We start from the raw sequence: 14,166 nt of genomic DNA, 5'->3' as shown, positions 1-14,166 counted from the left end.
TTAAGTTCTGTACATCTTTCTGCATGAATATTACACCTCAACAAACCAACCAATCAGTTAACTTTTTTTTTAATAAAAAAAAACAGATCATTTTATTATTAGGAAAGTATTGTAATCTCATACCAGAATCCCAATGTAATGTTTATACTCATTGTCCATCTCTGTGCAATTATGCTTATATTGATACAGTTTACTTAAATAAGTAAAGGCATTTTCCTATATTGTAAGTCAATCCTTTTTTTTTCATTTTTTTTATTACTCAAATGAATTTATCACATCTGTAGTTGTATAATGATCATAACAATCTGATTTCACAGCATTCCATCCCACAGCCCAAGCACATCCGGAGACCATAAGTTTTTCAATGTCTGTGAGTCAGCATCTGTTCTGCAAAGAAGTCCCGTCTGTCCTTTTTTCAGATTCCACGTCAGTGAAAGCAATGGATGTTGGTGTCTCATTGTATGGCTAACTTCACTTAGCATGATGGTTTCTAGGTCCATCCATGTTGCAAAAAATGCTGGTATTCCGTTCTTTTTGATGGCTGAGTGATATTCCATTGTGTATATGTACCACCTCTTCTGGATCCACTCCTCTGTCGATGGACATTTAGGTTGTTTCCATGTTTTGGCTATTGTAAATAGTGCTGCAATGAACATCGGAGTACGTGTATCTTTGCGAGTCGTGGTTTTCTCTGGGTAGATGCCCAGGAGTGGGATTGCTGGATCGAATGGTAGTTCGATGTTTAGTTTTCTGAGGAATCTCCATACTGCTTTCCACAGTGGTTGCACCAATTTACAATCCCACCAACAGTGTGCTAGGGTTCCTTTTTCTCCACACCCTCTCCAGCACTTATTGTTTGTAGACTTTTGGATGATGGCCATTCTGGCTGGTGTAAGGTGGTACCTCATCATGGTTTTGATTTGCATTTCTCTAATAATGAGTGACGCTGAACATCTTTTCATGTGTTTCTTGGCCATCTGTATGTCTTCTTTGGAGAACTGTCTGTTTAGATCTTCTGCCCATTTTTGGATGGGGTTGTTTGTTTTTTTGGTATGGAGCTGCAGAAGGTGTTTATAAATTTTGGAGATTAATCCCTTCTTAGTCGATTCATTTGCAAAGATTTTCTCCCATTCTGTGGGTTGTCTTTTTGTGTTGTTTAGGGTTTCCTTTGCTGTACAGAAACGTTGAAGTTTGATTAGGTCCCATTTGTTTATTTTTCTTTTTATTGTCAATACTCTGATAGGTGGATATGAGAAGATGTTGCTGTCGTTGATGTCAGAGAGTATTTGGCCTATGTTTTCCTCTAGGAGTTTGATAGTGTCTGGTCTTATATCTAGGTCTTTAATCCATTTTGAGTTTATTTTTGTGTATGGTGTTAGGGAGTGCTCTAATTTCATTCTTTTCCATGTGGCTGTCCAGTTTTCCCAGCACCACTTATTGAACAAGCTGTCTTTTCTCCATTGTATAGTCTTGCTTCCTTTGTCATAGATTAGTTGGCTGTAAGTGCATGGGTTTAATTCTGGGCTTTCTATCCTGTTCCACTGATTTATATGTCTGTCTTTGTGCCAGTACCATGCGGTTTTGATGATTGTTGCTTTGTAGTATAGTCTGAAGTCCGGGAGCCTGATTCCTCCAGCTCCATTTTTCTTTTTCAGGATGTCTTTGGCTATTCTGGGTCGTTTGTACTTCCAAACAAACTTTAAAATGTTTTGTTCAAGTTCTGTGAAAAATGTCCTTGGTAATTTGATAGGGATTGCATTGAATCTGTAGATTGTCTTGGGCAGTATAGTCATTTTGATAATATTAACTCTTCCAATCCACGAGCATGGTATATCTTTCCAACTATTTGTGTCATCTTTGATTTCTTTCATCAGTGGCTTGTAGTTTTCAGAGTACAGGTCTTTTGTTTCTTTAGTTAGGTTTACTCCTAGGATCAATCAGTTAACTTAAAGGAGAACATTCTTAAGGCAGGAGACTGGAGCCAGGTGGGTTACATTCTTCTTTCTTGCTGGTTTGACGGGGAGGAAGGAGATGGGTTTGTGCAGACTCTGCTTGTGGGAGAGGGAGAAAAAGAATGTCTCCAGGTTCCCGGGATGTGCCCTGGGAGGCAAAGTCTCAACTCAGGCGCAATGGGGAGTCAACACTGCCTTTGGCGGAAGCTTCTCCCATTACACTTTCGGATATGCATGGATTTTTGTAATGGATTTTAAACGTGTGTAACATTTTAAAATGTGCTTTTTCTCTATTTGTATTACCTTTTGTATAGCAGTTTTAAAGGAACCAACTATTAGAGTGAGGTATCTACTTGGGCGATCCATTTATTTCCCGTATATTATATATTTGCATACGTATATATTTCTACTATTGCAACTGGAAGGATTTGTTCCTACTGGTTGTACCTTGTTTCATAATGGGGGAGATTTTCACTCTTTCGATATGCATGATGGATACCAGTTTGTTCTCATTCTCTTCCTACACTACTTTTTCCTGAGATTCTTGGTTCTGTCGGTTTTGTAGAGGTGGAAAAAATGGCCATAGTGGTAGAAATTTGGGGATGCCTGCAAACGGCCTTCACCCACCATGGTCCAGGTGTCTGGGCAGCCTCAGCACCGGCCTCCCAGGCCACAGTGCAATTGGCAGGAGGTTGGTCAGTTCTCTTCTCACCGTAGATTCTTTCTCACGATTGATTGTGAGCAGTGGAGGACCTACCCTCGCGCGGCCCGGGCATCGCGCCATAGACATGCGCCCAGCTAAGTCAGACTTTGTAAGCCTGGGGGGCGGGGGTCGGACCGCCTACTAGGGGGAGAAATACCGCCACTTCGAGCCGCGGGCCCCAGTGGCCTAATGGATAAGGCACTGGCCTCCTAAGCCAGGGATTGTGGGTTCGAGTCCCACCTGGGGTAAGGTTGCCTTTTTGCCGTTTTAGGCCTGGGGAATCCTTATGCTGTGGTCCCTTCGCGTTCGACTTCGGTGCACTGGGCTCGGCCTGCAGGCGGAAGACAGGTTCTGCAAGCAGAGACCCCCCCAAGTCAGTAACCACATGCCGGCGCCTCTGGAAGCTTCTACCTTTTGGACAGCTCATAGGCGGAGGGTAAAGAGAAGGACCAAGACGGACACTGAGCCTAGAGCTGGAACTACCTGATTACAAATGAGACCCCTCTAAACTGTACGGCGGAAGGTGAGCAGAAACCAGGCGGGTGCTCGGGAGCACTGGGTCCTCAGGTCCGTAGGCTGTAACCCAGGAGGCCCACGCATTACGTGCGCAAAAAGTGATGGGGGGTGATTAGTGTCCCACTCAGCTTCACCCCAGGTGGGATTCGAACCCACAATCCCTGGCTTAGGAGGCCAGTGCCTTATCCATTAGGCCACTGGGGCGCGATAAACGGGAAAGAGCACGTGGTCCATGCTAACGCGCAGCCGCAAGCGCGCAAATCACACTCGATCCCCCCACCACGCCGGCCAGGCCACGGCCGGAGCACGAGTGCAGATCATAGAAAACCTGCAGGACAACCAGAGGGTCCACCTGCGGGGCTAAGAGAAAAGTCAGGGTTAAAGGTATAGGCGACTAGCAGCTCTAAGGAGGGGAAGGGGCTTTCCTTGAATGCGAATGTAGGGAGGCGGAAGGACGGGGTTAGTCACTAAACGGCCAACGAAACCAGGTAGCGTTGCTGCGCGCTGAACTGCCAGGAGCCGCTTGTTCAAAACTAATCCGACCACGAAGGGACTCGAACCCTCAATCTTCTGATCCGAAGTCAGACGCCTTATCCGTTAGGCCACGCGGTCACGACGCCCACCTTATTGGAATGCGCTATTTAAGCGTAGCCCCCTTGAAAGTGGCTCTGGCGTCGGAGGAGACCGCGTTTAGCTACGGGGTGTCTCCCAGGTGTGGCCAAGGAAAAACCAGGATGCACCCATAGGTCACCAAATAAGCATACAGGTGACTCCCATGTCTCAAGGAAACCGTGTGGCCTAATGAGTACAGCGGCTGATTTCAGACTAAGAGTTTGAGACCCTTCGTGTTGGAAATGTTTTAATTATAAAGAGGGTACCCTAGATCCCCGTTATTGTCCTTGTTTTAGATACGAAAAGACCACCTGGAACTGGTGGGTAGGGCTGGTGTCCAATCGGGCTTTGTACTTGGGAACTTCCGGGTTGACGTCATTACGCAGGCCTGAGGCATCATATTTCAAGAGGCATGTGATCGCGCGCCGTTTGCGTGAAGCCCCAGTGGCCTAATGGATAAGGCACTGGCCTCCTAAGCCAGGGATTGTGGGTTCGAGTCCCATCTGGGGTGAGGTAGTGCAAGATACTCCTTTTCGATTTTTAAAACTTCCATTTAAAAAGAGTACGAAAAATCTTGCGCCATACCATCTTTTTTTAAGAGCATATTTTGGTGTGGCAGTTAATTTGCCCGGTTTTTTTTAAATCAAGCCTTAAATTTTGAAAGGTATGGGTCCCCACGTCTTGTTGCCTCTTTGGGTTGGTAGATCACGTGGTGAAAACTACAAAACCCCGAGCAAATGAAGCGACCGTGTTCCGTATGTGTTCATTGCTATAAAGTTAAAAGCAGGCAGCACATTAACCCCTGGTCCCTCCCTGCCCCGCAAGTCCCTCTCACTGGAGACGGGCCGGCGGGTTGGGGTGCTGCTCAATTCCATTGAGAGGGCACCCACCACACTGCCCTGTGCTAGGGCGGGGAGGGGTGCAAGGAAGCTCGTGTGTGCACGCGCATGGGACAGGGCGGTAATAACTGCCAATCTCTTGTGTATACCCAAGTCCCAGCAGGAAAAAATGGCCGGCTCACATCGCGTAATCCCCGGAGTGTTGAAAAAGGTAGAGATGTCCATTTTTGACTTCCACACTCTTCTGTATATATATCATATATATATTGCCCTTTAATTAAATGTTTAATTTTTTTAAATTGTACTATTCTGGCCAGGGGTAATTTTTTCTTTTTTTAACCTTGAAGCCATTGGTCTTGAGAAGTTCTGAGTAGCTCTCCAGGTTGACTGTCTCACACTGTGGGCACTTTGGGGATACTATATTTATTTGGAAAGAGACTGCACTGTTCATCAGATTTTCATAAGTCCTTGACTCAAAAAAGTTTAAAAACCACCCTTCCTTGTACTTTTGGAAAAGAAATAAACTACAGGTACAGAATCCTCCTCTCCCTTCTCCAGGGTCATCCAGAATTCTCCCTGTTCTCTCTGCTCCAAGGCAGTCACCAAAGTTGTATGGATACTACTTTTCGGCTGTCTCTATATCCCAAGTCCCGCCTGGTGGCTGCAGCATTATGGGCCAAATCAGCACTACTGGAGCCACCGCTTCCCTTCTAGGTTTTAGGGAGGCTTCAGTTCTCCCTAAAACTATCCTCCAGGCCCTGCCTCCATGGAGCTTACATTCCAGTGAGAGAGAAGTAAACTAATAAGATGATTTCAGAGTAAAGAGGGTGATGGGAAACTAGTAGTTGAGTAGTCAGAGAAGGCTTCTGGGTACCGAAGAGCAAGGGTACCAACTCATCACACTCAGGGGACTTCTTATCTTGGCTGATACCCTGCCTCCCTCAAGGGTTGTGGTGAGGCTCAATGAGATCTTTATGTAAAGTGACTGGAATGATGCCTGGACAGTAGTGTGTGCTCTGTAAGACAAGCTCTTACCATTTAACTAACATAACTAGTTTGCTCCATTATTCAGGGTTGGTGAACCCCTGAAGCCTCAAATTTCAACTGACATTTCTTCTCTTTCATTCATAATAAATTCATATTAAGATCATTCTGATTGGTTACAATCGTTCCCAGTGGCAGTGACAAGGCCAGGTCTTTAACCCGCGGCACCACAAGAAAACACCTGTTTTTGCTGATTTGTCTTGTAACTTTTGCCATATAGGATCTTCTCTTTAGTGATTTGAAGAGCATAATCCTACTTTACTAGAGGTTTTTTTTGACCCCCAGCATGTGAAAGTTCCTGGGGCCAGGGATTGAACCCACACAACAGCATCCACCCAAGCTGCAGCAGTGACAATGCTGGGCTTCTGAGCCACCAGGGAACTCCACTAGTGATTACTATTATTATTTTTGCTTTTTAGGGCCGCACCTGCGGCATATAGAGGTTCCCAGGCTAGGGGCTGAATTGGAGCTACAGCTGCTGGCCTACACCACAGCCACAGCCACACCAGATCCAAGCCGCGTCTGCGACCTACATCAAAGCTCACGGCAATGCTGGATCCTTAACCCACTGAGCAAGGGCAGGGATTGGACCCGCAACTTCATGATTCCTAGTCAGATTCATTTCCGCTGTGCCACAAAGGGATCTCTGCTAGTGATTATTTTTAATGTGAAATCAATGCATGCTCAATGCAAAAACTTCAAACAACCCAGGTTATAAAAATTAGAAGTGCCCGAATCCTTCCTAAATGCTTTTGGACTGAGATCATGTTGTCATGTTTTCACTGCTGTTTCTTCCCGAGGCTTCCAAGGCTCTCCCTCAAATGCTAGGGAACCCTCCCTTATGTTACACAATTTCACAGGACTCACATCAGTTCTTCCCTTGAGCACGTGTTCTAACCACACTCCAAAAGCAAACTCAGTGGCTTTTCCTAAGACGCCCCATGTTTTCAATTGTCTGAATCCTTAGCTCTTCATCTGCATGGCTCAGTGGCAGTTCAATGATTCACAGCCTGGGGGGAGGGAGCATGTGGTTCTGGTTTTTGTTTTGTGCATTCAAGGCCTAGTGCAGCTACGGCTGAACATCCCAGCTTATGACTAAAGCAGCTCTAAGTGAACAGGCCTCACCCTACCCCTTGTAAGTCAGGGGTGATGGCGCCCAGGCTCTGCTCTGCTTATCCTCTAAGACGACATTACTTTCGTGAGGGTTCTCAGCCACTGTGGATCTCCAAATTCCATCGGCTATCTCTGGGAGAATTGTCACAAAACTGTTACACTGTGCATTAACACCCCTCCCCCAGGAGGCTCTTGCCTGCAGGATTTAAGCCCTATCAAGTCAGATGCCTTGGCCTAGATTGCTTTCTTACCTAGAAACTTACCAGGTTATCTCATTTAATTTTCATCACAACCCCAATGTTTGTAAATGAGAAAAGGAAAGACGGCAAAAGATTAGTCTAGAACCAGCAATTAAATGGTCACGTGCGTTAAGTGGGAGGTCCTCTGACTTCAAGGGCAACAGAACTTTCCTCACCACTTCACTGTATTTCAAACCACCTGTATTTCCTGGCATTGCTCAGGAGTCCTGTTAACTATCATAAATACTGGGATTTTTTAGTTTTGGCCGTCCCGCAGAGTTCCTGGGCCAGGGATCAGATCCGACCCACAGTTGCAACCTAAGCCACAGCTGCGGCAATGCTGGATCCTTAACCAACTGTGCTGGGCCAGGGATCGAACCTGTGTCCCAGTGTTCCCAAGACGCTGCCAATCCCATTGCACCACTGCAGGAACTCCTAGGAATTTTTTTTAATGAAATGATAGAATTACAATAATTTTCTGGAGTTCCTGTTGCGGCTCAGCAGAAATGAATCTGACTAGCATCCATGAAGACGCAGGTTCGATCACTGGCCTCGCTCTGTGGGTCTGGGATCCGGTGTTGCCATGAGCTGTGGGGCAGGTCGCAGACGAGGTTCGGATCCCACGTTGCCGTGGCTGGGGTGTAGGCTGGCAGCTGTAGCTCTGATTTGACCCCTAGCCTGGGAATCTCCATATGCCACAGGTTCAGCCCTAAAAAGACAAAAAATAATAATAAATTTCCTACATTCCTACACAAAGCTGTAACAGGTTTTAACTTTGTGACAGAATGTCTTTTTATAGGACATTTATACTCAAGAGACAAAGCACAGCAAAGGAGATCCCTGCTGCTACTCACCCTGCCGTTACACCTGCAACTTGGACCGTCTGTTCTCGTGACTTACTAATGGACAGGAAGCACTCTAGGAACCCGTGGTTTGGAAGCAAAGGGAAAGTTCAAGGGAATCAGTAGCTAATGCTTCATCTTTACCGTGTTCCAGTGAAATACACTGTGAGCGGCCCCGCTAGCATGTGTTAAGATTTCAGCGGCCCTGGAGGCTCAGTAATTGTCTCCTTCATTTCCCAACCACTAAACAGCGGGCCCAGCACACACCTGGAGGCTCACCTGTCCATCTGAACAAAAACTCCACTCCCAGTGAGGTCACCTCAGAGTTTTAACTCTCTCGACCGCAAAGGAGCAGACACACACAGCACTATGTAATTATTTTTAATGTCCGGAGTTTGTAATTCGAGGGCCAGAGCTTTCTCCAAGATGCAAGTTTATAAACTCTCAATTGGCCTGTGAGGCCAGTAGGGATACTTCTTCTTGTCTAGTTTGGTTTCTGGGAAGACTTCATTCAAGTCCTCGATTGTCATCTGATCAAATGGAATTATGTTCTTCATCTTCTCCAGCTGGAAAGAGGGGACACGTGCAAAGATAAAAAGGGTTACGGAGAATCCAAAAACAATTCAAGGCAGGTTACTGCTACTAGGGGAAAGGCGTGTGGCCACGAGAGAGAGAAAACACATTACAGGCTAAGGCCAAGGCGCATCCTCACCTCTTTCTCATATGCCTCAATCCTGGCCTTTGAGAGAGACAAAAACTCAGCACATCTTTTCACCTTTAAGAGAGGAGAGACATTCTGTTTTGAAATCAAGTGGTTCCGTCCTGACCCCGAGGCTCCCGGGATGAGAGGATTCCCAGAGCCCACTCTTGCTTCCCCTCTCTGGAGAGCATGTGGCCCCGGACTCCCCGGGAGCTGCATGGGGAGGCAAACCACAGCTCTCCCTGCCCCCGCAAAGAGTCCACACAGGAGAACCTGCCGAAGCCGAAGATGGCAGGACCAGGGTTCTTTGGCAAGTTATTCGCCTAGGCAACCTGCAAAATGCCTGTTCACAGGGGCCTACTGAACGGTCAGGACAGGCCACCTGACCACCCAGCCAGACTCTGTGGCTGGTTCCAACATTTGGCCTGCTGCACCTTCCAGCAATCAGGTACTTGACTCCCACCTTGCATAACCTGCCTTCTCAGTTCCCACTCCTTGACTATTTTTACCAGCTTTCTTGAGGTATAACTGACCTATAGTAAGATGCACATATTTAAAAAGCGCCACTTGCTAAGTTCTGATACACGTAACCACCTTCAAAGCCACCCCAACAGTGAAATATGTAGAGGGCTCCCCCGCCCGCCACTACTGATGTGCTGTCACCACCAGAGGGTTGGGTGAAGTTTTTAGATTCCAGAAATGGAATCATACAGTAAATACTCCTTTGCTGGCTTCTTTCACTCAACCTAATTTTTTTTTTTTTTAAGGCTGCACCTGCAGCACATGGAAGTTCCCAGGTTAGGGGCTGAATCTGAGCTGCAGCTGCTGGCCTACACCACAGTCACAGCAACGCTGGATCCTTAGGCCACTGAGAGAGGCCAGGGATTGAACCTGCATCCTCACGGATACTAGTCATTGTTGAGCCACAGTGGGAACTCAACATCATTATTTTGATGTTCAGCATGTCACTGCCTTTATTGCTTTAAATCCTTTAAATTCACTCCACCTTAACCTTACTTGTAAGAAACCCAAAGCTGCCAGGAATTAAGCATTCTAGAATAAATAAGAGCCTCGACTACTTACATCTTCTTGCTCTTCAGCATCCACCAGAGCAGTGTATTTATCCTCTGGCACAGGGACCTTCAGGGCATTAAACTACAAACACAGGGACAGTGAGTTGATGTTAATATGACCAGGAGCCCTCCCAAAGGGCTCAAAGCTACTAATCCTAACAGAACACCCAGAAACACATTCTCCATTCCAGGGGGACGCCGGCATGCGTCCAGGGGGCAGTAGTGGAAAGAGTACGAGACTGGCAGGGGGAGCTCAAGGCTCTCCTCTGCCTCGTCACTGACTGGAGACCTTGCACAATCTTTATTACAATGAGCTTCCCTTTCTTCCCTGATAAAGAGAGTTGGACTTGATGACATCAGAGAACCCAGTAGTTCTAAAGAAATTCTGCTTTCTTTTACTGTTTGTTTTTTTTTTTTTTTTTTTTAACGGCCCCACCCTCGGCATACGGAAGTTCCCAGGGCAGGGGTCGAATCGGAGCTACAGCTGCCAGCCTGCGCCACAGCAACGGGGGATCCGAGACACATCTGGGACCCTCACCACAGCTCACGGCAGTGTGGGATCATTAACCCACTGAGCAAGGCCAGGGATTGAACCCGCATCCTCACGGGTTCTAGTCAGGTTTGTTAACCACTGGGCGATGAAGGGAACTCGCTCTGCTTTCTCTTTTAAATGAGAACTAGTGGACTGATTGGCAGAAGTCACGTGTGGGTAATGGAGATGGAGGAGGGGGTCTCCTGAGAAGACAGGGTAGTGTCTCAGCCCCAGCACTTAGCACTGGAACTGGCGCAGAGTGGGCCGGCGATAAGCATCTGCTGAAATAAACAAACAACCTTGGGATACTGAAATTTAACATCAGAAGAGGACAGGTGGGTGAGAGATCACAGCTCTAAAGGACAGTTAAAAAAAAAGCAGAGAAAAGAGGAAAACAGCAAAAGGGTAGAAAAAAATGTTAATTTGTTCTAAAAGGGGACAGCTGGGGAGCTAAGAAGGCACTCAGGCAGAGATGGGCAGAAACATCCAACTCAACAGCCCTCTGGCTCCTAGATTAAGGCCTTACTGCACTGTTTTGGTTTTTTTTTTTGTCTTTTTGCCATTTCTTGGACCGCTCCCGCCGCATATGGAGGTTCCCAGGCTAGGGGTTGAATCGGAGCTGTAGCCGCCAGCCTACGCCAGAGCCACAGCCACTCGGGATCCGAGCCGCGTTTGCGACCTACACCACAGCTCACAGCAACGCCGGATCCTTAACCCACTGAGCAAGGTCAGGGACCGAACCCACAACCTCGTGGTTCCTAGTCGGATTCGTTAACCACTGCGCCACGACGGAAACTCCTACACTGTTTCTTAGGGTAAGAAACCCACTGAATGACCAGACCCTGAGTTCTCTGCACCCATTTACTATTTAAATCTATCATCATGAGACTTCCGGCCACACCCACCCTTCCTGAGCTGCCTTTGGGATCTGAGTGTTGGGACCGTCCTTCTTTCCTGTCATTCTGCCAGTGTAATTACCCATCGTCCAGCTGCCCACCTATGACCACAGCACAAGACCAATGCTTTAGTTACCTTCTTCTCAAAGTCATCTACCAAGCCAGCCTTTGCCACGGTGGCCTTGTAGTAAGCCCAGTCAATAGCAGGTGGCTTCTCAGGTAGAGCAGCCAACCTATCAAGCAGAAAAGCAAAAGTTAAGGTTGTTCCATGAGCAACAGAAAATTTACCCAGTAATTTCTCTGTTCCTTATTCCTACAGCCCGGTGCTATCATCCTAGGATAGAACTCATAGGTATGCATACAAATCGCTTTCATTTGGAAAATGCCCATGTTTCTTTATACTTTTTGCCAGTTTAAAAGCACCAGAAAGTCATATATAATTCCAAAGCATGTTTCCACATTGTGACAGGTTAAGAGGCTCCCTCTTGGCAAGGTACTGACCTGGTGGAGAGGGTCTCATTCCAGGATTTCAGGGAGTTAGCAATGGCCTTCTGGTTTCGGGGTATGATCTCCCCAAAGGCTACCCAGTCAATGGCTTTTAGAGCAAGTTTCCGCCCAGCCATCTTCAGATCCTGGAAAATAAAACAGGTCAGATCAAAACAGAGCTCTTGGAGAGAATCCTCTGAAGGACATCTGAGAAATACAGGTGTATTTTTTTTTTTTTTTTTTTTGTCTTTTTGCCTTTTCTAGGGCCACTCCCGCGGCACATGGAAGTTCCCAGGCTAGGGGTCTAATCGGAGCTGTTGCTGCTGGCCCATGCCACAGGCACAGCCACGCCAGATCCAAGCCACGTCTATGACCTACACCACAGCTCACGGCAACGCAGGATCTTCAAACCCACTGAGCAAGGGCAGGGATCAAACCCACAACATCATGGCTCCTAGTCAAATTCATTAACCACTGAGCCATGACAGGAACTCCAGAAATATACCAGTCTTTAAGAAGGATCAGCATCAGCACTCACATCATGGCTCAGGGGTTAATGGACCTGACTAGTATCCCATGTTCGATTCCCTGGCCTTGCTCAGTGGATTGGGGATCCTCATTGCCACAACTGCGGTGTAGGTCACAGATGCAGCTCAGATCCAGCATAGCTGTGGCTGTGATGTAGACCGACAGCTACCGGTCCGATTTGACCCCTAGCCTGGGAACCTCCATATGCTGTGGGTGCAGCCCTAAAAAGACCAAAAAAAAAAAGAAAAAGAAAGACCGGCATCTTGGGTGGTTTTATTAGTCAAGTAAAGGAATGAGGATTACTAAATCAAAAAAGGACAATTTAGGTTTTCAAATTCAAGGTGTGCAACTTGGCACATAAACACGATGGTCTTCTCTCTATTCCCTAACACCTAACTCATCCTTAAAAGCTCTGTTCTCTAGTGTTTGCAGTCCATGTACCTTTGGAAATATTGCTAAAGTAATATTCATACATTACATAAAAGTTAATGATTTAAATACATTTCCACTGAGTTTGCATTTAATTCACTGATTCTCCAGTGCACAGAACGTGACACATTTTAACAAAGCGTAGTTAAATAGAGCAGACTCTTGACCAGAATTTCCTCATCTGAAAAATGAGAATAGCTCTGCTTACCTAGGAAGGGTGTTAAAAAGTTACCAAATGTAATTTGCACATCAATTTCCTCTACAATCTTTTTCTTTCTTTTTTTTAGGGCCGCACTTGTGGCACATGGAAGTTCCTGGGCTAGGGGGTCAAAGCTGCAGCCAGCCACAGCCACAGCAAAGCTGGATCCAAGCCACCATGTGCGACTTAGGCCACAGCTTGTGGCAATACCAGTCCGTAACCTACTGAAGAATGCCAGGGATTGAACCCGCATTCTCACGGAGAGGGCAGGCTATTAACCTGCTGAGGCACAAAGGGAACTCCGGCTCTACAATCTTATACAAACTTAAGGGGCTCTCTACCCGCTATTCATGTCTTATCATCCCCTGCAGCATTAGCACATACCCTGAGTATACTAGCAATACCCTTAAAAGAGGTATACAATACACGTGTGAATATGAGAGAAGATGGAAATGCATCACTGCCATTTCTTTTTTAAACAAAGACAGAATATGAGAAAATAGACATTAGGAAACAGATTGAAATATCAAAGGTCTTTACAAGCTATAGAGGGAGTCGCAAAGGAGATGGAAGAAATCTTCCCCAGGATCTTAAAAAAAAAAAAAAACCATTCGTCCAATACCTGCTGCTTCCTTTTGCTCTCAGGATAGCTAATGTTACCCAGAGGGGAGGGGAGGGACAGCTGACTTTTAAATACGCCAAACAAGTGCCCTCACAGAGACTATTCCAAGCACCAGCAGAAAGTAGGCTTCATAAATAAAGGGACTGTTGTCTTTTATTTACTACGGAATCCCCAGCGCCTAGAACAGATATTGCACACAGGAGGTGCTCAGTGAATATCTGTTGAACGGATAAACGAACCCTGCACTTGAGAGGCTCTGAAAGCTTCACACCCTCGAATGCTGGAACCCTAGTGTCACCCAGCAAGCTAAAACTATCTCCGAGAAACGTTTCCTCACCCTCCAAACCAGACTACTGAAGTCGGTCGCGCTGGGGCGGGCTAGACGAGACAAGGTTAGTAGAGGCGCCTAAGTCAAAGGCAGCAGGTCACAGAATGGTCCCTGCGACCTAGCGCTCGGGGGGAAGGGAGAGAAGGGGAGCGTGGAACAGCTGGGACACTGCCAGAGGGGAAACCGCAGGGCCCGGTGTCCTCGGCAAGGGTGCAACAAGGATCAGGCCCAGGTTTGGAGTCAGCAGGGCAGAAGAACCTGCAAGGGTCGCGACCAAGGGCCCCAAACCCCACTCACCTTCACCGACTCCGGAGGCCCTCAGTCCAAGGCAGCAAGGAACGGAAGTGGATCACCGGAAGGCCTCACCTCAGCCAATCCCAAAGCTAAAGGGACGGGCCTTGTTTCCCAAGACAGCCAATAGAGATGACGGCTACTTCCGGAAATCCCGCCCCCGGAGGCGGCCGCAGCGCCTCCACAGCACGGGTCCCCGGGCGCTGGTTGGGGGCGCTCCAG

General features: G+C 47.1%; 1 protein-coding gene, 1 long non-coding RNA gene and 4 other non-coding genes across 8 annotated transcripts; 3 read left to right on the top strand and 3 right to left on the bottom strand.

Annotated features, from left to right (window-relative positions):
* Positions 1,824-8,395, top strand: LOC110255971. Its single transcript, XR_002336996.1, has 2 exons — positions 1,824-3,178; positions 7,818-8,395. It is a non-coding gene; the product is annotated as an uncharacterized LOC110255971 (long non-coding RNA).
* Positions 2,831-2,903, top strand: TRNAR-CCU. The gene has a single exon. It is a non-coding gene; the product is annotated as a tRNA-Arg (tRNA).
* Positions 3,303-3,375, bottom strand: TRNAR-CCU. Its single transcript has one exon. It is a non-coding gene; the product is annotated as a tRNA-Arg (tRNA).
* On the bottom strand, positions 3,711-3,783 carry TRNAR-UCG. The gene has a single exon. It is a non-coding gene; the product is annotated as a tRNA-Arg (tRNA).
* Positions 4,222-4,294, top strand: TRNAR-CCU. The gene has a single exon. It is a non-coding gene; the product is annotated as a tRNA-Arg (tRNA).
* Positions 8,225-14,102, bottom strand: ATP5H (ATP synthase, H+ transporting, mitochondrial Fo complex subunit D). Of its 3 annotated transcripts, none has more exons than XM_021066094.1 (6): positions 13,951-14,102; positions 11,563-11,693; positions 11,198-11,294; positions 9,644-9,715; positions 8,573-8,635; positions 8,225-8,426 (listed from the first exon to the last, which is right to left on the bottom strand). In XM_021066094.1, the coding sequence occupies exons 2-6, from the start codon at positions 11,682-11,684 to the stop codon at positions 8,295-8,297; spliced, it is 486 nt and encodes a 161-aa protein (XP_020921753.1). In that variant the 5' UTR covers positions 11,685-11,693; positions 13,951-14,102; the 3' UTR covers positions 8,225-8,294.

This window comes from Sus scrofa, chromosome 12, assembly GCF_000003025.6.
Source record: "Sus scrofa isolate TJ Tabasco breed Duroc chromosome 12, Sscrofa11.1, whole genome shotgun sequence".
Lineage (NCBI taxonomy): Eukaryota > Metazoa > Chordata > Mammalia > Artiodactyla > Suidae > Sus > Sus scrofa.
Note: the sequence above shows the minus strand (reverse complement) of the source record. Positions and strands in the feature narration are given on the sequence as shown.

What these genes read in the sequence shown, in the direction of transcription:
- ATP5H (XM_021066093.1), bottom strand. Translation starts at nt 11,684, where the DNA reads ATGGCTGGGCGGAAACTTGCTCTAAAAGCCATTGACTGGGTAGCCTTT. An exon ending in AATGAGACCCTCTCCACCAG is followed by an intron (nt 11,295 to 11,562) that starts GTCAGTACCTTG and finishes TCTGCTTGATAG; the next exon opens with GTTGGCTGCTCTACCTGAGA. An exon ending in ATGCTGAAGAGCAAGAAGAT is followed by an intron (nt 8,657 to 9,643) that starts GTAAGTAGTCGA and finishes ATTTCAAAACAG; the next exon opens with AATGTCTCTCCTCTCTTAAA.